Source organism: Mastigoproctus giganteus, chromosome 8, assembly GCF_048544385.1.
Source record: "Mastigoproctus giganteus isolate SK-2022 chromosome 8, ASM4854438v1, whole genome shotgun sequence".
In the NCBI taxonomy this organism is placed as follows: Eukaryota; Metazoa; Arthropoda; class Arachnida; order Uropygi; family Thelyphonidae; genus Mastigoproctus; species Mastigoproctus giganteus.
In genome coordinates, this window is record NC_143582.1 from 169,217,917 (window position 1) to 169,243,284 (window position 25,368).

The 25,368-nt window shown below is 38.1% G+C and overlaps 1 protein-coding gene across 1 annotated transcript in view; it reads left to right on the forward strand.

Annotated features, from left to right (window-relative positions):
* The window catches only part of Nup98-96 (nuclear pore complex protein Nup98-96), a 770,989-nt gene that overhangs the window by 312,897 nt on the left and 432,724 nt on the right, over nucleotides 1-25,368 (forward strand). Inside the window, exon 18 of the mRNA XM_090379042.1 lies at nucleotides 22,112-22,251. Within this exon, the coding sequence (XP_090235168.1) occupies nucleotides 22,112-22,251 (140 nt within the window). The remainder of the gene's footprint in view (nucleotides 1-22,111; nucleotides 22,252-25,368) is intronic.

Sequence of the window (25,368 nt, forward strand, 5' to 3'; positions counted from 1 at the left end):
TTAAAATCTCTCTATGTCATTGTGTCAAATTCATCTGTTGTCTCTACCGTTCTCCCAATTCCACTAATCACTTGGAGCTCCTTGACTTCCTTTCTTTGCAACTTGACTTTCTCCAGTCCAACTTTCCTAACAGTGAGGTCATTTTCCTTTGTGATTTTAATGTTCACAACTCCAGCTGGCTTCCGTTTTCTAGTCACACTGTCCCAGCTGGTCGAGATGCTGAGGCTTTTGCAATTACTAATGACCTTGTACAGATTGTTCATTTACCTACATGAATACCGGACAATCCTAATCATACAGCCAATCTTTTTCTCACAAACAACCCTTCTAAGTACACGGTCGAAGTGAGAGGTCCTTTAGGCACTTCAGATCACAACTTGGTGATTGTCTCTTCTCCAATGGAACCTTTATCTCATGGCTATTCCCAACCTCGTGTTGTTTGGCATTACAAGAATGCAAAATGGGATGACCTGCGAGACTTCTTTTCCTTGGGTGGGTTACTGTTTCAAAACTTACGATGTCAACACTTGCTCAGATCGTGTCAGTGAAATTATTCTTGCAGGAATGGAATTCTTTATCCCATACTCCACTTTAAAATCTCATCCTTTATCTAAACCTTGGTTTTCCAATAAACGTGTTAAGGCTGTTCAAGAGAAGAATGTTGCATATCGTAATTGGCTTGTTTCTAATTGTTCAATTTCATTTTCTGCCTACACCAAACCTCGCAACAATTGTAAAGCTGTTATTAATCAGTCCAAACTAGAGTTTGAACAGGCTAAGAGTAGAAAACTTGCTCCTTGCCCCAATGGTAGCCGAGTATTCTGGTCTCTTGCCAAAGCTATTGGCCACAACTTTTGCCTGGCGGGGCCGGTAACCTTGGCAGAAAAGTTCATCTGCCAGGGGCTAAGTGGAGCCAACATGGAAAAAAATATGTTTCCAACTATAGATTCGACAAGCTGTCGGCCAGATACCGAACATAAACATGATTCGTCACAAGCAAAGAGGTTGAAAACAAATCCCTCGGTGACAGACTTACCAGCATTTTTAATAAGGCACTCACTATCAGAACAGCCTCTCAGTAAGCTATCCCCTTTTCTAATCCAAAAACATCTGGAAAGTATTGCAGGGTCTCCCAAGATGGTTACGAGACTGCAATCAGGGGACTTACTTGTTGAAACTCTAAACCACAGGCATTCTGAAAAACTACTAAAAATGACAAATTTTGCTGGTATTCCAGTTAACTCCACATGCAACCCTAAATACATCAAAGGGTGTAATATCTAGTTGGGACCTGATGAATGTGACCGAGGAAGAAATTAAAGAAGAACTTAAGGAACAAAATGTAATCGCTGTAAAAAGAATTATGGTCAAAAGAGACAATATACTGATACCTACCAGAAATATAATTCTCACCTTTAACAGGCCAAATCTGCCCTCATCAGTAAAAGCAGGATATCTTCTTTGCCGCACTCGTCCTTTCATACCCAATCCATTGAGATGTTATAAATGCCAAAAGTATGGCCACTCTCAAATGACATGCAGAAGCAACCCAGTTTGTCCCAACTGTGGATCCTTGATTACATTCAAAGTGATTGTTCAGTGAAAGAAATGATCTGTCCCAACTGCAAAGGCAACCATCTGGCATGTTCCATCTCTAACATGTCCCAACATGTTAGAGATGGAAAACAGAGAAAAAAATTGTGCAATATAAAGTTGAAAATAAAGTTAGTTATCAGGAAGCAAGAAATTAGTTGCACCCAGTATACATAACCGTACCTATGCCAGTATCGCAAAAAAAATCAGACAATAGCCACGCAAACTGATGTTACCATTCCACATAACATATCAATATCCGACTGGGCTCGAGCTGTCCTCTCTCAGCAAGAGTCCAATACCCTGAAGCACTCAGACCAAGCCAGTAATATGCCTCTTAAGATTCCAGCAAAATCTCCTCCTCCACCAGTGATTGCTACTACTTCAAATAATCCTAATTCATCTACCAAAAAGATTATTCAGGACACATCGATGCATTCAGAGTATTCATCCAAACAGGAAGATCCGGTTCTGGAAATATTTGTAGAAGAAGAAGATATGGACACAGGTCGCCCTACACTTCCAAAAAGAGACAAATCAAAGCCAGAACGCCATAAGACAGCCACGTCAGGTACAGCTTCTTCTTCTAAATTCAAGTAATGCCTAACATCTTGCAGTGGAATTGCAGAGGCTTTCGTGGCAACATTGACGACATTCATTACTTAATTAACCGCTACTCTCCAGTTGGTTCCATTTCCATAAAAAACTACTCAGTCCATCGATTAGATCGGAATACATCCAATTCTGCTCGTGGTGGTGTAGCTATTTTAATTAACACAAGGATTCCAGCTAGGCAAATCACTCTCCAAACCCAAATGGAAGCTGTCGCTGTGCGTCTGATTACTCAGACTGCTTTAACTCTAGTCTCAGTTTATCTCCCACCAAATCATACTTACTCTTATAATGATCTTAAAGAACTTTTATTACAGCTACCCTCCGCTATCTGCCTGCTAGGGGATTTCAATGGCCACCACCCTTTATGGGGATCATCTAAATTAGACAGACGGGGCCGACTGATCAAAACTTTACTGGATAAAGAAAACCTCATTCTTCTTAACATGGTTCGCACACCCATATACAGTTACCTAATGGACAGACTTCTGCCATTGACCTATCGATTTGCTCCCCAATACTGTTTTCAGTCATGCAATGGTCCGCTCTGGATAATCCCATGGGCAGCGATCATTTTCCAATTGTTTGTAATCTGATGATTACACAACCACCATTAGATGAACCTTGCAGGAAATGGAAATTCTCTAAAGCTAATTGGGACAAATTTCAGTCAGCAATCACACTGGACAAAAAAATTATACAACTACATTCCATAGATGAAGTTACCGATTATATCACTTCCTGCGTTTTATTTGCAGCTAGAAGCTCAATTCCAATATCAAGTTCCAAGACTCGACGCCATTTCAACTGTACTGTTGGTGGAATGAGGAATGCACAAAAGCGAAGAAAGAACAAAATAAAGCATGGAATTTATTTCGTCGAACTCCAACTACAGTTAATCTTATTAAATACATGGAACTAAAGGCAAAAGTTTGTCTCGTTCAAAGACAAGCCAAGAAAGATTCTTGGACTCAGTTTGCATCGACTATCAATAGAAACACGAACCCATGATTAATATGGAAGAAAATTAGGCAGCTTTCCGGGAAGTTTCCAACTGTTCCTTCCCCAATTCTCTCCTGCAGTAGTCTAGACGTCTCTGCTCCTCTGGATATAGCAAATGCTTTAGGCAAAACTTTTGCTCATGTCTCAGCTGCTTCCACCTACACTCCCGAATTTCTGAAAACTAAGACCACCATAGAACAGAGACACATCAACTTTCGAACTTCACTGCTACTTCCATATAACCAACCGCTCCAATACTGTGAACTTATGCAAGCCATCAAAACAACACGCAACAGTGCCGCTGGGCCAGATGGGATATATTATGTTATATTACAGCACCTTGATGAGAAAAACTTACACATGCTGCTAGCCTTCTTTAACCGAATCTTCCTGGGAAGTGTTTATCCCAATTTTTGGCACCATGCTACAGTTCTGGCCTTTTTGAAACCTGGAAAAGACCCCACCAATCCTAATAGTTACAGACCAATTTCTCTGTCCAGTTGCCTAGGTAAAATTCTTGAAAAAATGATCCACAGTCGACTCACTTGGATCATTGAAAGTGAACATCTACTAAGTAATAGTCAGCATGGCTTCCGCCAAAACAGGTCCTCCTTTGATCTGATGATCAAGGCTGAATCCGAAATTCGCAATGCCTTTTGTTAAAAACGAACACCTAGTTATGGTCTCCATAGATATACAGAAGGCATTCGATACTACCTGGCGTTATGGAATTCTCCGTGACCTCCATAATCATGGGCTCTGTGGCAACCTGCCTATATTCATTAGGAACTTCCTCAAGAGCAGATCTTTCCAGGTGCGATATCAAAATTCCCTTTCTACTACATTCTTGCAAGAAGAAGAAGAAGAAGGAGTGCCACAAGGGTCAGTTTTGAGTGCAACCCTGTTTGCCCTCAGAATTGATTCTATCACAAAAGAACTCCCAAATACTGTAGAGGCGTACCTTTACGCTGACGATCTCTCTCTTTCTTGCCATTCACAGAATATGAAATCTATTGAAAGGCAATTGCAGATGTCTCTCAATAAAGTACAAAAGTGGGCTGAGCCCAGTGGATATCGTCTTTCCCAACAGAAAACAGTTGCGATCCACTTTTGCAATCAACCAAACTGCATACGGATCCTGAACTTCGGATATCAAATACCACCATTCCAATTGCCAGCAATATCAGATTCTTGTGACTAATCCTGGACAATAAGCTGAACTTCTTTGAGCATGTTAAATTATTACGTACTACCTGTCTCAAAAAGATCAACATGCTAAGAGCTTTATCTGCCCATTCTTGGGGAGCAGACCGTACAACTTTGCTGCTCTTGTATAGAGCATTGGTCCGATCCCGTTTAGATTATGGTGCTCCAGTTTATGATTCTGCCCGAAGGAGTGTACTACGCTGGCTGGATCCTATTCAACATAGTGCACTGCGGATTACAATTGGTGCGTATAGGACTTCTCCAACTCATAGCTTCTATACATTGAAGCTCATGAGCCCCCTCTGCATCTCCGCAGAAAAATGCTGTTACTTAAATATGCAGCCAAAATACAGACTTGCTCTTTGCACCCTATTCAGCCATACCTTTTTAATCAACCACTAGTTAATCTCCATAGAAATAAACCAAGTAAAATCCGACCAGCTGGCCTACGGCTCCTTGAAATATCACAGAACTGGAATGTTCCTCTCCACAATAGGCAACAGATAAAGAATTACTCTCATCCACCGTGGACCCCCTTTCCTCAACTAACCTGTGATACTTATTTTCTACAATGGGGAAAGAATCGCCTACCAACACTGAATGTGAACAACTCCATGCTAGCCATCTTCAAAGCTGTGCTGACTTCTTGCCGGTATATACGGATGGTTCTAAATCTCTTTCAACTGTTGGAGATGGCGCCTCCGTAGCCAGGTGGGAAGGAGCAGCAGTGCGTAGCACACGCTTCTTGATTAGACCGGGGTTCGAGCCCGTCACCACCAAATACGGAGGATGCGGAAAGGTCAGGGAATGACCACCGCATATCCCGGAGCAATATGGTCTTAGTTGCTAATGCTCCTAAAAAAAAAAAAAAAAAACTGTTGGAGCAGCAGCAGTGTTTCCCTCGGCTATCATATTAGCTTCTCTTCCACCGGAGTATAGCAACTTTTCAGCAGAACTGTATGCAATACAATTAGCTCTAGAAAATTTGACTCTACACCCATCTGCAAAATATATAGTTTACACTGACTCTCTCAACTCAATTAGAGCAATGCAGAATCCCTCTCAAAAGAATCATATTTTAATGAAAATCAGGAGTTTGCTATTGCAAATTGATCACAGTCAACAACTAGTGAGGTTTTGCTGGATTCCGGCACATTCAGGCATAAAAGGAAATGAACTAGCTGATATATCTACTAAAAATCCATCAACCTTAGACTTAACCTCTGTCTTCATTCCAGCATCTGATTATAATTTCATAATTCAAACAGCTTACCATGCACAGTGGACAGAGCTATGGCATAAAGAAATAAATAACAAACTTTTTCAATTGAAACAGGACTCAAAATTATAGCACTCATGCACTCAACCAGTTCGGCGAGAAGAAGTGGTACTCGCACGGATAAGAATAGGGCATACCCATCTGACTCACCTCCATTTACTCATGGGCAATGATCCTCCTCAGTGTTCACACTGCTCTGAACATCTAACACTGTCCACACTGTCAACCTCATTGTACTTCAACACTTCAAAATCTGGCTAATCTTCAAGAACCATTGACACTACATCATATCATAGGAGAGGAGGCAAATATTAAGGAACTTTTTTGCTTTCTGAATCAAATTAGAGTGTATAATCTTTTATGAAAAGCTTTCAGAACTGGAATGAATTTGAATTGCTACGTTCTTAATTATTTTCTGATATAACTACGAATAGGCGCACTATAGCCATAGCAGCTAATGTGCCAATAAACAACCACACACACACACACACACACACACACACACACACACACACACACACACACACACACACACACACACACACACACACACACACACACACTTTTGCCCATCTCTGCTCCCACCTCTGTCCAAACCAAATGGTTCTGTTGTCACTTCAGCCAAGGATAAAGCTGACCTGCTAGCATCCCATTTTTCTTCCAACTCTTGTATTAATGATCTTGGTAAAACACCTCCCACCATTCCCAACACGCTCCATTCAATGCCTCCTGTCGTCTTCCGTGAAAAGGATGTCAGAAGGATTTTGACGAATCTCGATGCTAAGAAAGCTCCAGGTCCCGATGGTATTTCTCCACTTGTTCTCAAAACCTGTGCTCCTGAACTTACTCCTATTCTTTGCCACCTTTTTTTTTTTTCACTTTCTTATTCCAAAGGTGTTTTTCCTTCTGCTTGGAAATTTGCTCATATCCAGCCAGTTCCTAAAAAGGGCGACAAATCCCTCCCATCCAATTATCGTCCCATTGCAATTACTTCTACTCTTTCTAAAGTAATGGAGAAATCAATTAACCGTCAACTCTTAAACTACCTAGAAACCTTCCATCTGATCAACGATCGCCTGTATGGATTCCGTCAGTGTCGATCCACTGGCAATATTCTGGCTTATGTTACCCATTTATGGACTAATTCAATGGAAAGGTTCGGGGAAACACAAATAGTTGCTCTTGACATCTCAAAGGTTTTCGATCGTGTTTGGCATAAAGGTCTTCTAAACAAGCTTCTATCTTATGGTTTGCCAACTGTTTTTAGTAATTGGTTATCCAGTTTTCTCTCTGATCACTCACTGAGGGTGATGGTAGATGGTTCTCTGTCTTCTAACTTCTCTACTAATGCCGGTGTCCCCCAAGGTTCAGTTCTTTCCCCCACTCTTTTCCTCTTGTATATTAATGACCTTCTTCCATTGGCTGGAAATCCTATCCATAGTTTTGCGGATGATAGCACATTGCATTCCACTTTCCGTTTTGAGAAACCTTGTCCTGCTCAATCAGCTTCAACTTCTTGAAAATGTGCTACCAATTCCTTAAATGCCGATCTACAGGTAATTCTCCAGTGGGGCAAAGACAACTTATTTGATTTCAATCCTTCTAAAACTCAGTCTTGTCTTATATCTTGCAAAAAGGATTCTTCTGCTCCTATGCTTATTTTTAGTGACACTCCGACTTCTAGGCAAAATGATATTTCTCTTTTGGGGATTACCCTGACTTCTAATCTCTCTTGGCACAAGCACATTACAAATATTGCTTCCTCTGCATCTAAAAAACTTGGTTTTCACTTTCGCTCTCGGCGTTACTTTTCTTCCAAACAGCTGCTCAATCTGTATAAATCGCAAATCCACCCTGCCATGGAATATTGTTCCCACAACTGGGGTGGTGCCACCAAAATCTCTCTCAGGCTTCTTGATTCCGTTCAGAGGAGGGCAGTTAGGTTGATTAATGATTCATCTCTAACAGAGTCTTTCCACTCGCTTTCTCATAGACGTATTGTTTCTGCTGCATGCCTCTTCTACAGATATTTCCATGGGCACTGTTCTTCTGAATTGGCTTCTATAATTCCCGCTCTCTCTTTCAAAACAGTCCGAACACATGCCGCCACCAGCCAACATCCATTTACTGTCCAACTTGAAACTCAGAGAACCAACTTTTCATCTTCCTCATTTATTCATTCAACTGCCGTTTTCTGGAACAACCTTCCTTCATACGTATTTCCGGAAAATTACAGTCTACAGAAGTTCAAGTCCAATGTCAACAAATGTCTTCTGAACTTCCAACCCAAGCACATTACTAAGTACTTAGGTTCTAATACCTCTCGTGTTTGAGGTTTCCATAAAAAAAAAAAAAAACTGAAGTTTACCATTGACAAATGCAAAGTAATGCATATGGTAGTAGTAACCCCAGAGAAATGTACCAGCTGGGTACCAACTCAGGGTAGTGAAGAATGAAAGAGACCTGTGGGTAATTGTGCAGTGAGATATGAAGTTTTCTGAGCAATGCAGACAGTCAAGCCATCAAAGGCGGATTTTGTTGGGGTATCAGACGTGTCAAACAGATATAAGGAATGCAGAGTTGGAATTTGGAGAGAACAATGTGTACAGAACGGATAGACAGAATAGGAAGGGAGGAGGGCTTATGCTGTTAGTTAAGAAACACATGAAATCTAACAAAGTGTCTCCAGTTGACATAGATGGACAGTGCAACGTTGAGTCAGTTTGATGTGACATAAGCACTGGGAAAACAAAAATGAGGGTAGGAGTTTGTTAGATGCCTAATGACTCTAATGAGTATGATGAACAATTACACGGAGAAATAGAATGGGCCAGTAAATATGAATGTCTTATAATGGGGGATTTTAACTTCCCAGATTTTGACTGGAACTTGTGGATTGGCCACTCACACACTAGCAAGGCTTTTGTGGATTTATTGGTTGATTGTTTTCTATAGTAGCATGTTCAAGAGGCAACCACAGGGAGTAATACTCTTGATCTGATTATCAGCAGTGATTATTCGTGCATTAAAAATTGACAGATAAAGGAACCACTAGGTGGCAGTGATAACAGTGTACTGATCTGGGATTTACTTAAAGATTTAGCTACCATCAGAGGTAAAGGGATAGGTTTTTGCTTTCGTAAAGGTGACTACAGTGTTTCAGAGATTTTTTTAAATTCTATAGAATGGGACCACCTGATGATGTTGCCAACAGCAAATTCTAAATGAAAAGCATTCAAAGAATTAATCTTGGAAACTACTTTTCATGCCAACTGAGATATACTGTTCTAGGTTTAAGCCTAAATGGTTGTCAGATGAACTAATGAAACTCGTGGCAGAGAAGAAAAATATACGGGATGCATATAAATTATCAGGCAAGACGGAAGCCTATGGTAGATATAAGCTAGTCTGTACACAAGTCACAAAGGAAGTTAGGCAAGCGAATGCAGATTATGATAAATCTTTGGCAAAGGATGCAAAAAAAGATAGCAAAGACTTCTTTACGTATATAAACTCTAAAAGGAATGGGATGAATCAGATTGGTCCAGTTGATATCGATCGTTTGACTGTAGATGGTCTGCTCAGCTAGCTGCCAAACTGAATTACTATTTTGATCTATATTGCATCTACATTCACACGTAAGGAGTCATTCAAGGAAGTCGAGGCCAGAAGTTTATCAAACTCTAACAGAGATTTAAATGATTTTGTAATAACTGAGAGCAAAGTGGAGGAGAAATTGTTGAAGTTAAACTTATGAAAGGCACCTGTGGCGGATGGAATCTATCCAGTTATATTAAAAAGGCAGTGAAGGAAGTAAGCAAACCTTTAGCAATAGTTATGAGCTTCATTGGACTTGGGGAGGTCCCCACAGACTGGAGATATGCAAATGTATCTCCTGTTCACAAAGGGGAATCAAAGGGTGACAAGTAATTACAGACCTGTTAGTTTAACTTCTGTTTCAGGGAAAATAATGGAGTCACTGGTTAAAGAAGCACTGCAGGATCAACTAGACAAGACTGCATTAATAAGTCAGACACAGCATGGGTTTGTTAAGGGGAAGGCCTGTCTGCCAATTTGATTGGATTCTATGATGTGGTCACAAAGGAACTGGATGCAAAAATAATTTTGATATTATATACACCTGGTCGTCGACTTACGACCTATGCGACTTACGACCGGCCGCACTTACGACCACAAAAAAAAAATAATAATAATAAATTAATTAATCGATGACGGGAGGCCTGAAGACAGCACCAGGCACATACACCCAGTCACTCTCTCTCACATACACCCAGTCACTCTCTCTCACATACACCGAGTCGCTTTCAAGTATCTGTTGCGTGTGGTGTATTAATTAAAATTCTACTGAAATACGCATAAAATGTTTAGTAAAAGGAAAATGACTTCATCTACATATACGCCAGCTAAAAAGTCAAGGAAAACTATTGATTTAGAGTGTAAAATGAAAATTATCCAGCAGTATGAAGGCGGAAAGAAAGTGAATACGATAGCATGTGACTTGAAGTTATCACATTCCACGGTATTGACGATACTTAAGGACAAAGAAAGAATTCGGGAAGCTGTGAAAGGTTCTGCACTTATTAAGTCTACAATTTTAACCAAACAACGACAGGAACCCATCCATGAAATGGAGAAATTGTTGTTTATGTGGATGGAAGATTTAATACAAAAAAATACACCCATGAGCCTTCACACAGTGCAAGCAAAGGCTAGAAGTTTGTTTCAGTTTAAAATCACGCGCCGGAGACGATTACACAGAAGATTTTCAGGCTAGTACTGGGTGGTTTAAGCGTTTTTAAAAAAAGATTTTCTTTGCATAATGTCTCTATAAATAAACATTTCCTACCTCAACCCAAGAACATGGCCCTGACGATGCACAACCCAGCACAAGCAAAGATTGAAAATTGATTTTGTAAATTTCATTTGTATTAATTTTTACATTAATTTTAGATTGTATTTTTGTGTTTACAGTACATTATGTACAATATAATTATAGATTGTAGTTTTGTTTTTTATAAACAGTATGAATAATAAACCAATTAAAATGTAGAGAACGTTTGAATTTAACCTCATAGAGAGAGAGAGATAGCCTAGGCGTCGAAACGAATGTATATTCAGTATCGCTAAGTAAAAGATAAAAACATTGCTGTATTTAAAATGAAAAATAAAAGATTATAAAAATAAATCATAAAGATGATAAAAAGATTAGAAAGGTTAAAAAATACTGTTAATAAATATATGGCCGACATACGACCAGATCGACTTACGACCTGTCAGTCAGAACGGAAGTCGGTCGTAAGTCGACGACCAACTGTACTTGGTTTTCAGAAAAGCTTTTGATACTATTGCACATAAAAATTGGATGTATGACTACTCTGACAATAAGGGCAAGTTGCTACAATGGATAGAACGATGGTTGAATGGGAGAGGACAGAGAATGGTAATCAGTGGACACTGCTGCTCTTCGTGGACTAGTGTTATTAGTGGTGACCCTCAGGGTTAGGTTTGGGCCCATTGTTGTTTTGTATATTTATTAATGATATTGGTGAAGGTATGTAAAGCTTAATGTCGAAGTTTGCAGATGATACAAAGGTTGGCAGGGTTGTTAATGACAGTAAAGACAGTATGCTACTGCCACAACCTAGAAAAGTTGGGCAGGTGGGCTGAGAAGTGGCAACTGAAGTTTAACATTGACAAATGCAAAGTATTGAATATGGGTAGCAGTAATATACCAACCGTGTGGTCTTGCACTCAGGGTAGTTGGAGAATGAAAGAGGCCTGGGGGTAATTGTAGTCAGATATGAAGTTTTCTGAACAGTGCAGTGCCAGAGCAGGTCATGGGGTCTTGTCAATGATATGCAGGAATAATGAGGTGATTATCACCTTGTATAAGGCAATGGTCAGGCCACACCTTGTGTACTGCGTACAGGTCTGGAAGCCTTATTTTTGGAAGAAAAAGGTTTTGCTAGAACAATTACAGAGAAGGACAACAAGACTGGTGAAGGGAACAAAGGGGTGCTCTTATGAAGAAATGCTTAAATTCTGCAAATTGCAGCATCTTGAGACTAGGCACTTGCAAGGTGATCTGATTGAGGTGTGTAAGGCCTTAAATACATTGAGCAGACTCTGTGCTGATGGGATCAGTACCTCCGTAGCCAGGTGGGCAGGAGCAGCAGTGCATAGCACACGCTTCTTGATTAGACCGGGGTTCGAGCCCGTGCCCACCAAATACGGAGGATGCAGAAAGGTCAGGGAATGACCACCGCATATCCCCCCCGAGCAATATAGCCTTAGTTGCTAATGCTCCTAAAAACCAAATAACAAACAAACAGTTGATGGGATTCTTCCTCTTTCTCAGATTACAAATTTCAGTTTATGCCCCCTCAAGGGCATAAACTGAAATTTGGGAAAAACAGTTATAGAATAGATGTGTGGAAATTTGCCTTTAGCCAGTGGGTAGTTGATTGCTGGAATAAACTTCCATGTGTCATTGTGGAAGTTGATAGCTTAAATAAATTCAAGGAAGAAGTAGACAAATGGATAGGTGAAGTGGGAAGTTTTTTTCTTTTTCTTTCTCTCCTTTTTTTTTTTGGCTGATACTATATAAGCTTTCTTTCTTGCATCATATGCATCTAGTAATGCTAATCTCAGTCATTTACTATTTATATGATGTCGTATCAGTTAGGGTGTACCAGTATGGTTATAAGTTGTGTGATCAGTTCACTCAAGATAAAAAGCTCCCAACAGAAATTCATAGTCAATAATTTTTCTATAAATAGAACTAAAATTATCCATATTAAGGAGAAGGTTCATCTTCGGCAGTGTGATCAAGCCTTTGTGGAAGCATTCAACCTAATTAATCCGGAACTGGAAACTTGCACTTATTTCACTCATCAAGCCATAAATGCTTTCTATTATTATTATATTATTTCTCCCTGATTGGGGGTTCCACCTCATGACTGGTTTTGCTACCAAGTACACAGGGCGGTTGTTGTTATGTCTGGTTTTACTGTTGGTCGAAGAACTCTCTGACTATCCTACAGGTGTTCAGGATTGCGACTTTCTGGAGTTCCTTGTAGGTGTTCACTGGGAGACCTATTGCTGCAAGGCTGTTATGTAGGGCCTTTGGCACCATACCTGTGGTTGATACGATGATTGGAATGGTTGTTACTTGTTGCATATGCTACATCTCTTTGATCTCTGTCTTAAGTAAGTATACTTCCTTTTTCCCATGGGTTTTCTGCAGGTTGCTGGTGTTAGGTACTGCTATGTCAATCAGATAGGTAGCCTTTTTCTTCTTGTCCACAAGGGTTATATCTGGTCTGTTGTGTGGGATTGTCTTATCCATTATTAAGGTGCGGTCCCAGTGCAACTTATTGGGTCTCTAGTACTGCCTGGGGTTCGTACTTGTAGTACACTTCGTACTTGTAGTACACTTTCTTCGATCAACTGGTATTTCCTTTGCTAGCTTCTGATGTATTATCCTGGCTATCTGGTCGTGTCTATGAGTGTACTCAGTCTTGATGATCACCTTGCATCCTGTGGTGATGTGTTGGATCGTTTCTGAGGCCAGATGGCATTATTGACATGTGTCATCAAACATTCTGGGCTCCTAGGTGATGCATTTTCTATAGATTCCGGTGTTGATTACCTGGTCTTGTATGGCAAGCATGAATCCTTATGTCTCGGGGAAGAGCATCCTGCTCGTGAGTCGTGCATTGTAAGCAATTTCATCTGTGTGTTCTTTATGGAGGTTAGGTTAGGTCAATATATGCTCAGTAGGATATAACTATTTATGAATACAACCTCCCAACAAGATGATTTTTCTACTTCTGTGGCTAGAAAAATCATCTTTCTAGCATTATAGAAACTAACTTTTGACTTTGGGAAAATATACTGTAAACTGGACTGAATCGACTAGTGTGGTGAAGCTGTTATGTGTTATACATGTATATTTGAGATATGATTTTTGCTACTGTTTGCTACTAATTATTTTTGTTACAATTTACTGTTTATGCACATAATATGCCAGAAATTATATGCCCAAATTTCTTTTAAGGGTTTGCAGAGAAATTTATGAAGGAAAGCAATGTAATCCAGAAGGGATTAAACATCAGTTATAGTTATTCTGTTTATACAAAGGGTACTAGGAAAGTTTTGCAATACAGCTTTGTTTATTTAATTTTTTCAAAGTAATTTCCTTTACATTCAATACACCTCTCCATCCTCCGAAACCAATCTTTAAACCAGTTCTGCCAAGTTTCACTAGGGACTCGTTGTCCCAAGCCCATAGAAGGTCCTCATCACTGGAAAACCGCCTCCCTTTTAGCTTAATTTTCACATGCGGGAACAGTGCAAAGTCGCAGGGAGCAAGGTCTGGACTGTAGGGAGGGTGCTCGAGAAGTTTCAGTCCTGTCGTGGTCAAATATTCGGTGCAGGCTTTGGCGCGGTGAGCTGGAGCATTATCGTGATGGAGGTACCAGGTGTCCATTCTTGACTTTGGCCGCAGGTTCTTCATAGATCCAATGACTTTAGGCAGGCATTGTTCAGTATACCACTTAGCTGTGACTGTCTTCTGTGTGTCCAAAACGACACGTTCCACAATTCCACTCGATTTGAAAAATACAGCTATCATTTTCTTCTTTACAGATCGGGATTTTCTGACAATTATGGGTGTGTCGTCATCATCAAAGACCCAAACCTTGTTTTGACCCTTGGTCGGCAGATCGTAATAGTACAGCCAAGTCTCGTCACCTGTCACGATGTTGTTCACATACCGAGATTGTCCCTTATCAAACTTTTTTAACATCTCCCGGCACCAAGTCACACGCCGTGTCATCTGCTCTTCAGTCAGTTGATGCGGCACCCAGAGAGAACAAAGTTTCTTCACGTGCAAATGATCTTGCAGAATCGAACGAATTGCTGGTGCATTTAGGCCCAAAGTATCCTCTATCTGTTGGTAGGTCACTCGCCTGTTTTCGTCAAGCATTTTCCTCACAGCAGTAACGTTTTCCTCCGTAACTGACGTTCGTGGCCTTCCCGGCCTCTCAGAATCCTCCAGAGTGAAATTTCCCCTTTGGAATTCTCTATACCACCCGAATATCGTTGTACGATGTGGACAATCATCATCTAGTGCAAGAGTCATTTCTTCTAAGCACTGGTCTATGGTTAAACCACACAAGAAATTATACCGCAAAACTGTCCTTATCTCCTTTCGTGACCAAGATGCCATCGCAAGCACTTTACACTCTCACTACTAATGAATAACTGAGTCCATCGACTTGGCGCGGCGGCTACTATGCATATATGAACATGTCTCAACATGCAGCAACAAGCAGCTTCCTGTGATTCATTGTTGCGTCATATTGCAAAACTTTCCTAGTATCCTTTGTATGTAGGTTTCAAAAGTGAACTGTGGGAATTAGTTACTATTGGGATTAAATTTGGACATCTGGGTTACAGTGCAGTCAGTCGACGAGCTTTGTCTGAATGCAATAAATTGATAGACTGATGGGGGCTAGAGACATTCTGTGACCCAATTTGGGTTAGTTAATTTGGTTATTAAGGCCAATGCACTAACATTGGCCTTAATAACCACATTGACACGGTATTTAATGAAATTAATGGGAATATATTATTTGCTGTTTATTAGGCTTTTAACTACTAATGCATGGAGCATATTTTCCAGGATATTACAAATGCATATCATTCTCTTAGTATGGGTTATAATTACATTACTGCGTACCTGTTTAGCTAAATTTGTTTCCCAGTTAGTAAGTTTAATAGCTTGAAATTTGAAGTAGTCTCATTTGTCTTAGTGAAAGGTATAAACTTTATTTTTTTTTTAATTACGATTTCAATATCTAGGTAAGAGGTGTGGAGATGACTAACTGAATTGGTGCTTTTGATGGACATGTCTGTGGGATGTTTCCTGTGCTAAATTTTTTAAATTATAACAATCGATAACCAAAATATCATCAGCATCTGTCGAACACTGCATGAACTACTAGCTCACGGTAGTTCACAGTTTCAGCATTTCTTATTAAGTTGTTTGGACCTAACTACTAAACGAAACTGGTAGGTATTTCTTTTGGTCTGGGTGCGCCTTGAAAAAATTACAGAGAGAGATTAAAGGCGCCGTGAACCGAGAAACTTTGGGAACCTCTGGCATAAAATACACAATGAAGAAATTACTGTTGCAGAAATATTTGAACAGTGTTGACTTTCTCTTTTCATCAATCAGTTTCCGATAGTCAACAACAATCTTCTCTGGGCCCTGGCGAAATAAATATCGCAGACAACATCAAGCCTTTTGTTTGAGGTTCTATGCGATACGAAAGATTTCATCTAATTCTTTTACCATTATCTCCTTCGCGGTAACATTTTCATCTGGCTCATTTAAAAATTTGAATTTTTAAATGCAAGTCTGCATTGACTTTATTAGCAGGAGACAAACACGTCTTCTTCCAATGGTTGATGGAACACACACCGAGGCAGGCAGCAGGCAAACGTTTGTTTATTGACCGTACGACTCGCGGCAAGCTTAACGCGCGATTCAAATCTTTTTCAACTATCACATAAAAAAAAAAAAAAAAAAAAAGACCGCGTTAACTGGAAATTTGCATCGTGTAAAGTGAAAAGTGGTATCATTTTTCAAATAGCGTTAACTGAATATCGTGTTAATCGAACTCGCGTTATGTGCGAGGCCTAGCTGTAATTATTAAGCACACGTAATGAGAGCAGATCTAACCAGTAGCAGTTACTGCAATCTAAAATGTCTTGAAACCCTTCATAATTCTAACCCTCAAGGAATAACTAATCCTTTCAATGAAGGGGTTCAATAACCCTTCATTTTCTTTAATATTTAATTTTTGATGTTAATTTTTAACATTTCATATTGTAAATCTACTGCCTACTGGGACTTTTTGTGGAATTTCGGAATCCTGTAAACAAACAGAAATTTTGAATTATCAGTTTTTAAGTTGTCATTTTTGTGATTTAGCATTAGTATTTTTGTAATGATGCCTGAAGCAGTATATTAGAAATTTTGTGTGTTTCGCTATCATATTCAAATAAAATTTTTGCAAATTATACTGAAGTTGTTATTAGCTTTATCTATGCTGCTCACAAATTTATTTTGTAGCTCTTTTAATTTTTTTATTTAAACGTTTCATATTGCATTGTTTGTAGTTAGATTGGTATTGTATATTATTATTGAAGCTTACCAAATGTGATTTGAAGTGGTATTAATCCACCTTTGAAATGGTTCAATGGGTGTATTGTATTTATAGGCTGACTCATTCTAATAGAGCGTTGGATGTTACTTAGATTGGTATGGATATTAGGCCTGAACTTCATTTCTTTTTTCATTTCCCTCAATGTATCATCCTCAACTATATTAAGGTTGCCTGTTAATATGTGCTTCTAATACAGATCTATAACTGCTTTATATATGACTTCTTTGCAGATATAAGGGGATTCAAACTTATTAAAGTCTGCAACTGTGTTTTTTGTAATTGCATATAGCCAGTCTAATAGGTTGTACATAATTATGTCTAATCTCTATGCTAATTTTGTCAGTAGTTAAATATTTTATGGTTTTATCAATAATACCTTTTAGATTGACATGGCCAAATATGTGATTCTGGTGTTTTATTATACAGAGTTCTTTTTCTTTAATTTTGGGATTGGTGAATCTCATTTTTAATTTAAATTCTGTTCACATGGCATTGCTCACTATTTGAGGTCTTCCACCAGTTGATACAAAGACAGTTTGCGTCAAAGCAGCAGATTTGCCTGTTCGGGTGATGCGGTACAATTTAAAACGATACAGTAGAAACTTAATTATCTGGACCGTGACCTGCACAGATGTATAATAATGTATTATGTCATAGAGAAAAATACATAGTGGTTATTGTGTTACTCAGTGTTGTGTATTACACAGTGAAAAACAGTAGATAGCAGGCAGTACATGCACTAGTATGGAATGTAGCAATTCGTCAATTGAAAATACACTTGTCTCCTGAGCATGGCTAGCCAATGCAGTTGTTCGTTTCATGAGTGAGCATTTTTTCAGTTGTGATTTATAAAAAAAAATAGTTTAGTACCAATGTGTCACCAAAAAGAAAATGTGTTGTGCTGATGTTAAAAGACAAAACGACAATAATTGATGCCTTGGAAAGGGTGATTTGGGACAGATTTTGTCTGAGAAGTATTGAGTTGGCACATCAACAACCTTGGACATAAAGGAAAATAGTGAAAGCATTATAAAATTCTCTAATCATCTGGTGAATGAGGATAGCAATTTACTATGCGAAGTTAATATGGTATAAAAAATTTTTTATTCCAGAAGTGAAAGAATATCAAAAAGCAATTGTTAAAGAAGAAAATATATTATTATTACTCGATAATGCACCTTTACATCCATTGATAGAATACTTGAGCTAGATTGACAAAATGATTATAGTAAATTTCTTCTACCAAATGTTACATATGTAATACAACCAATGGGTCAATTTGTAATGGAAGTGCTAAAATGCCTGTATTGAAAACAACTTCTTTGACAGCCCTTGTTAGTTGACAATAATGAAATTGCTTTAAAAAAAAAAAAGCAACTTAAAGGACTGTTGCTACATATTAGTAGAAAGTTTGAATTCTATAGATGTGTCAACATCTAAAAAAAACGTGGACAAAATATTCAAAAGGTCAGAGGGAAGTTCTGATGACAGTAACAGAAACGAAAACGTTGTAAACAAAGTGATGAAAGCATTAAAACAGATTTCAATATGAGAGAATACAATGAAGAAGATGTAAGTGCTTGGTTAAATTGTGATTTTGACAATCCTAGATTCCAAATTAAAAATTTGGAACCTAGGATTGTTGCCGAGTGTTTCCCATGATTGAATAGCTAGCACAATAATACCATCCAGATTCATTTGAGAACAAACTGTCTTCACAATAACAAACTCTTCTACTTTCAAACAAATGATCCCACTAAAGTTTGTTTGGCAGATCAAAGTCAACATTTGCCATGCCCTACTTACACCCCTCATATTTATACTAATAGAACCACATGTCATCGTGAACCATTTCAAGAATATTTGTAAAATATTGATCTAGAAAAATAGACAGTAATCTTGCGTATATACTTCATGATTTGCTGTTGTTATGAGTCAGTTTTCTGGGAATTAATTTTAAACAGTGGGGACAAATGATTACCAGGGGACAGCTAGTCAATTTTGTGGACATTTGGTAACTCTAAGACAAACCTCAGAACTTTGGTATTCCCATCACAGCACAGCACAGAATTTCAGTTTTTAGTGGAAGTTTCATCAAATCCAAAGCCTAACTAAGCTTTGGATTTGGTGAAATATCACAGAAATATTATAAAAATTCTTGATGATTTCCTTTATTTCCTTGCTAAATTAAATGGAAGTTAACTGATCTAAAGAAAAATATATGATAGATTTTTCTTCAAATTAATTGCGTTCCATTTAATTGATCAAGGAATTAAAGGAAATCATCAAGAATTTTTATATTTCTATAATGGGGTGCAATTTTGTTGCAGATTTCCATCTAATTTCTGTTTGACCAAATGGAAGTTTTAGAAATGATCCTCCTTAAAAATTTTATGAAGGCAAATTTTTTTGTTTTATCTTAGGAATATGCTGTTCCTTATGCTATTAGCATAATGAATATTTAAGGACACCGTCACCTATCAAGGAATGATGGTTGAAGATGCCAACAAGGAAACCAAAAAGGAATTCAACCATCTACTCACCTTGTGTGGATTAAAGGGTTGACCTGCATACCATTTTCTTGATGTTACATCTGCACTTGATTCTATGCATATTTCTCCTCTTCTTTTTGTTTTGGAACTGTATATTCAATTTTATTTGCATTAAAGGACTTTCTTACCAACCTTTGATACTTCACATATTGATACTTGCTGATATTTCACATGATCTCTATTCTATTTCTGTGGATATATTCTTCAAGGCAGTATCCTCTAAGCTCTTCTCTCTTTTTTTACTCTGCTGGCTCTTTTCTTGTTAAAAAATATAAATTTTATTTAAATGCTGATGATTTTGTTTTGTGATGGTTTAGCCTTCAAGATTTAGTAATGTTAAGTTATTAAATTTAATACATTGGTTCAAAATGTTTCTGAATTATAGGATTACCTTTCATGGTTTGCTCTTGAGATTAATTCATAGAAATCGGTTACCTGGAAGTCAGTTATTCAGAATCTTTCTTCTTCTTCTCACGCTTACAAATTGAATTTTGATTCTAATAAGCGAAAGATCAAGTTTACTACCAAAAAGCCCAATAAAACAAAAACTGCAAATTGTTTTTATTGTTTTATGGTTGGGAATTCTATGTGACCTTCAGTAATGTACTTTAGAAAAAAAATCATAGAGACTACTGGGTTTTCTCGGATACCATGAATGAATTTCAGATTAGTTTAGCTCCAGATTCGGTAAAAAATAATATCGGCCCGAAACTGTGATTTATTTATTTATTTTTCAAATTTTTTACAGTAAAATGTGAACAAAATGAAAACGTGTAGCTTTAACATTGGAATTAATAGAATTAGAAAAGGTGAAAAATTTAGGAAATCTCTTCAAAGAGTTTAATGTGGAGACTTCAACAATTTACGACATCAAGAAAAATTCCAATGCTATAACAGAATTTGTGTCGATTATGGATAGTGAAGGAGGATTTAGCAGGAAAAAAGACTATGCTGAAACCTGAAAATGCTGCTTTACAGAGTGTGCTTTATTTCTGGTTTTTTCAGAAGTGAAGTTTAGGTTTGGTTTGGTTTTTTTTTTTTTTTTTTAGGAGCATTAGCAACTAAGGCCATATTGCTCGGGGATATGCGGTGGCCATTCCCTGACCTTTCCGCATCCTCCGTATTTGGTGGTGACGGGCTCGAACCCCAGTCTAATCAAGAAGCGTGTGCTACGCACTGCTGCTCCTTCCCACCTGGCTACAGAGGCACCTTGAAGTTTAGGTGAACCCGTGTTTGGCTCAGTGTTGTGCCAAAAAACATTGGGTTTTAATCGAAAATTAAGAGGTAATGAAGATTTTAAGGCAAGCACAGGTTGGCTAAAAACTTTAAACTAGATATTCCAGGTGAGAAACTTTCTGCAGAGAATTGGCAGCAGTGTCTTTGTAAGTTTGCTTCAGTTATAACAAATTAAGAGAAAGAAAACATAATGTTAATGAGACGGGCTTATTATGGAAAGAATTACCGAAAAAAACCCTAGCCACTAAAAGAAAATGCCTGCACCAGGTTTTAAGATAAGAAAAGAGTGAGTTACAATTGCTATGAGTGCAAATGCTACTGGAACACACAGATTGTCCGTGCTTTGATAATTCACGAAAACCAAAGCATTTAAAAATCTTTCTAATTTTCCTGTTTTGTATAAAAATCATAATAATGCCTGGATGGATGTTTCTGTTTTCTGAGATTAGTTTATAATTTTTTTAAAATTTAATTAATCTTAATTATATAATTGTAAGGTAAGATTAAATTTATTTAATCTTACCTTATGTTCAATTATCCGGAAAATTTGTCTATCCAGAAGAGGTCTTACATCAATTATTCCAGATAACTGATGCTCTACTGTACATGATTTTTATCAATCATGTGCTCTAGTTGCCTTAGGCCAGTTATTCATAATGAGGAATGTAACAACTGCTTAGCTATATTTTTTCATTGCTTCTTGGTTTTGTTTTTGGGAATTATATTTTGCTCATAATTAATTTTTAAGAATTATTTCAGCTCCAAATGAGAGTAAAAATTTTAAGGACTTATTAGAAATTCAAATTGGATATAGCCAAAGGGATTGAACTGTAACTTATCACCTATTTGACGGTTCCTTTGAAGTTGCACTAATAGTGTTTAATTGTGTACATTGTTTTATTACACCGCATTTAGCTTACATTCTAGTTTCATTTAATTGAAGTTGCCAAAATTATTCTGTAAATGATTATTTTTTAATTTCTCTGAAATAGTCTTACTATGCCATTTTGCTTTTGTTATTTTTCAGTTTTTTTTATTTATTTTTATTTTTTTTAAACAATATGATGATAATCAGTGCAAAAAGAGAGAAAGATGTTAAATTACTAATGACTGTTTTGCCTTGGTTCTCAGGGAATATATGTGGACACAAGTATTCAGTGTAAGTAGTCATGCTAATACTTCTGGCCACAAATGTAAACATCCCATTGTTAATTGAGGTGGGGGAAAGAGTTAAAAGTAAACAGAAACTCCTTTTGTTGTATCTGATAATAAGCTAATGAGTGTATTAATTTTATTTCATAATAGTTCTAATGGTGCAGATTGAAAGGTCAGTGCCATGCTCTTGGAATAACATTTAAATTATTCTTTGTCAGTTCATTTCCGAAGAAAAGAGATAAATATATATCCTGATGATGACAACAAGCCACCTGTAGGAGAGGGTCTAAATCGTAAAGCCCAAGTGACATTGGATTGTGTTTGGCCTAATGATAAAACCACTCATTCATCTATTAAGGTCACTGAATCTTTTATTTTTATATTTTGAAATTTTGTTTAAGTTAGTTATACTTAATATATAAATATTTATAAACTGTGGAGATTAATTGTGCAGAGAAATAGTGGGTCAGGAAATCAGACTGTCTTGTAATGGGGAATTTTAACTTTCCAGATATTGACCGTAACTTGTGAGTTGGTCACTCGCACGCTAGCAAGACTTTTGTGGATTTATTGTTTTCTAAAGCAACATGTTCGAGGGGCAACCAGAGGGGATAATACTCTTGATCTGATTATCAGCAATAATGACGCATGCATTAGAAATTTGCAGATAAAGGAACCACTGGGTGACAGTAATAACAGTCTACTGATGTGGGATTTACTTAAAGATATAACTACTATCAAGGGTAAAGGGAAGGGTTTTTGTTTCCGTAAAGGTGACTACAGTTGCCTCAGACAGTTTTGTATTCACAGTGGGATCATCTGATGATGTTAAAAACAGTGAATTCTAAATGAGATGCCTTCAGGGAATTAATGATGGAAGCCACTAGGCTTTTCACACCAATTAAGAAATACTGTTCAAGATTTAGGCCTAAATAGATATCAGATGAATTGAGGCTTATGGCAGGAAAGAAAAATGTGTGGGATGCATATAAAATAGTAGGTGACACAGAAGCCTACGGCAGATATAAGCTAGTCTGTAATCAAGTCACAAAGGAGGTTAGGCAACCTAAGGCTGATTATGAGAAATCCTTGCAAAGGATGCAAAGAAAAACAACAAAGACTTCTTTACTTATGTAAACTCTAGAAGGAAGGGGATGAATCAGATTGGTCCATTTGATGTTGGTGGTTCGACTGTTGACGATCCTGCTCAGATAGCTGACAAATTGAATGAGTATTTTGCATCTACATTCACACGTGAGGAATTCTGTTAGGAAGGGAGCACAGAAGTTTATTAAACTCTAACAGGGAGCTAAATGACTTTGTAATAACGGAGAGCAAAGTGGAGGAGAAATTATTATTGAAGCTAAACATAAAAAAGGTATCTGGGGCAGATGGAATCTATTAAGTTATATTGAAGGAGGCAGAGAGGGAAGTAAGCAAAACCTTAGCCAAAATTATGAGAGCATCCTTAGATTCAGGGGAGGTCCCCATGGACTGGAGATGTGCAAATGTATCCCCAATTCACAAAGGAGGTTCAAAGGGTGATGTAAATAATTATACACCTGTTAGTTTAACTTCTGTTCCAGGGAAAATAATGGAGTCACTAGTTAAAGAAGTGATGCAGGATCACCTAGACAAGACTGCAGCAATAGTTCAGACACAACATGGCTGCCATCTGTCTGGATTTACAATGAAGAATTCTTCCTTTTATCTCAGTTTGACCCTCCATGTCACCGTTTTAATATTATTATATTAAAAAATAAATAAATTTCTCCTTTATGGGGTTTTTCCCCACCCTATGTCAGATACTGGTACCAAGTGCATGGGGCGATTTGATGTGTCCGGTTGTTGTCACTCTTGGTAGCAGAAACTCTCTTACTGTCCTACAAGTGTTCAGGATCATGGCTTTTTGGAGTTCTGTGTAAGTGTTCTCTGGGAGCTTGTTGCTGCTAGATTCTTACGTTGCTCTTTGAAACTGCACTGGTGGTTGACACAATGATCGGGATGGTCATTACTTGTTCCATATCCACTTACCTTTGACTTCATGTCTTAGGTTTGTGTACTTCCTGATCTTTTGCTCAGGTTTTCTGGAGGTTTCTGGTGTTGGGCACCATTCTGTTGATCAGGCAAGTAGCATTAGCATTAGCATTAGCATTAGTAGAGGCATTTGATGCAAGAAAGCAAGCTTATGCAGCATCAGCCAAAAAAAAAAAAAAAAAAAAAAAAGTAACATAAATAAATAAAAATAACCACTTCCACTTCACCCCTCTGTTCGTTCGAAATACCTGTCCAGCTGAGCCTTAAACTTATTTAGGCTATCAACTTCCACGACAAGGGATGGAAGTCTGTTCCACCCACCAACCACCCGCTGGCTAAAGGCAAATTTCCGCACATCTATCCTACATCTGTCTTTCCTCAATTTGAATTTATGCCCTCTCAGGTGATTTTTCTGAGCTAGAGGAAGAATCCCATCAGCATTGAGCATGCTCAAACCATTCAAGGCTTTGTACACCTCTATCAGATCACCCCGCTGGTGCCTAGTTTCCAGACACTGTAATTTGCAAAACTTAAGCCTTTCTTCGTAAGAGAACCCCTTTGTCCCATTCACCAATCTAGTTGCCCTTCTCTGTACTCGTTCCAGCAGCTCTACATCCTTCCTGAAATGAGGCCTCCAGGCCTGTATACAGTACTCTAGGTGTGGCCTGACCATTGCCTTATACAAGGGAATAATCACCTCCTTATCCCTGCTAGAAAAATTCCTATATATCATTGACAATACACCATGAGCTACTCTTGCAGCTCGTCTGCACTGCTCAGAGAACTTCATATCTGCCTGCACCACCACCCCCAGGTCCCTTTCATTCTCTACCACTGTCAGTGTAGTACCACAGAGTTGATACGTTGCTCTGGGGTTGCTGTTTCCCATATGTAGTACTTTACATTTGTCAATGTTAAACTTCATTTGCCACCTCGAAGCCCATCTGCTCAACCTTTCCAAATCCTGTTGCAGCAGCATAGTGTCAGTGTGGAATCTATTAAGTTATATTGAAGGAGGCAGAGAGGGAAGTAAGCAAAACCTTAGCCAAAATTATGAGAGCATCCTTAGATTCAGGGGAGGTCCCCATGGACTGGAGATGTGCAAATGTATCCCCAATTCACAAAGGAGGTTCAAAGGGTGATGTAAATAATTATACACCTGTTAGTTTAACTTCTGTTCCAGGGAAAATAATGGAGTCACTAGTTAAAGAAGTGATGCAGGATCACCTAGACAAGACTGCAGCAATAGTTCAGACACAACATGGCTGCCATCTGTCTGGATTTACAATGAAGAATTCTTCCTTTTATCTCAGTTTGACCCTCCATGTCACCGTTTTAATATTATTATATTAAAAAATAAATAAATTTCTCCTTTATGGGGTTTTTCCCCACCCTATGTCAGATACTGGTACCAAGTGCATGGGGCGATTTGATGTGT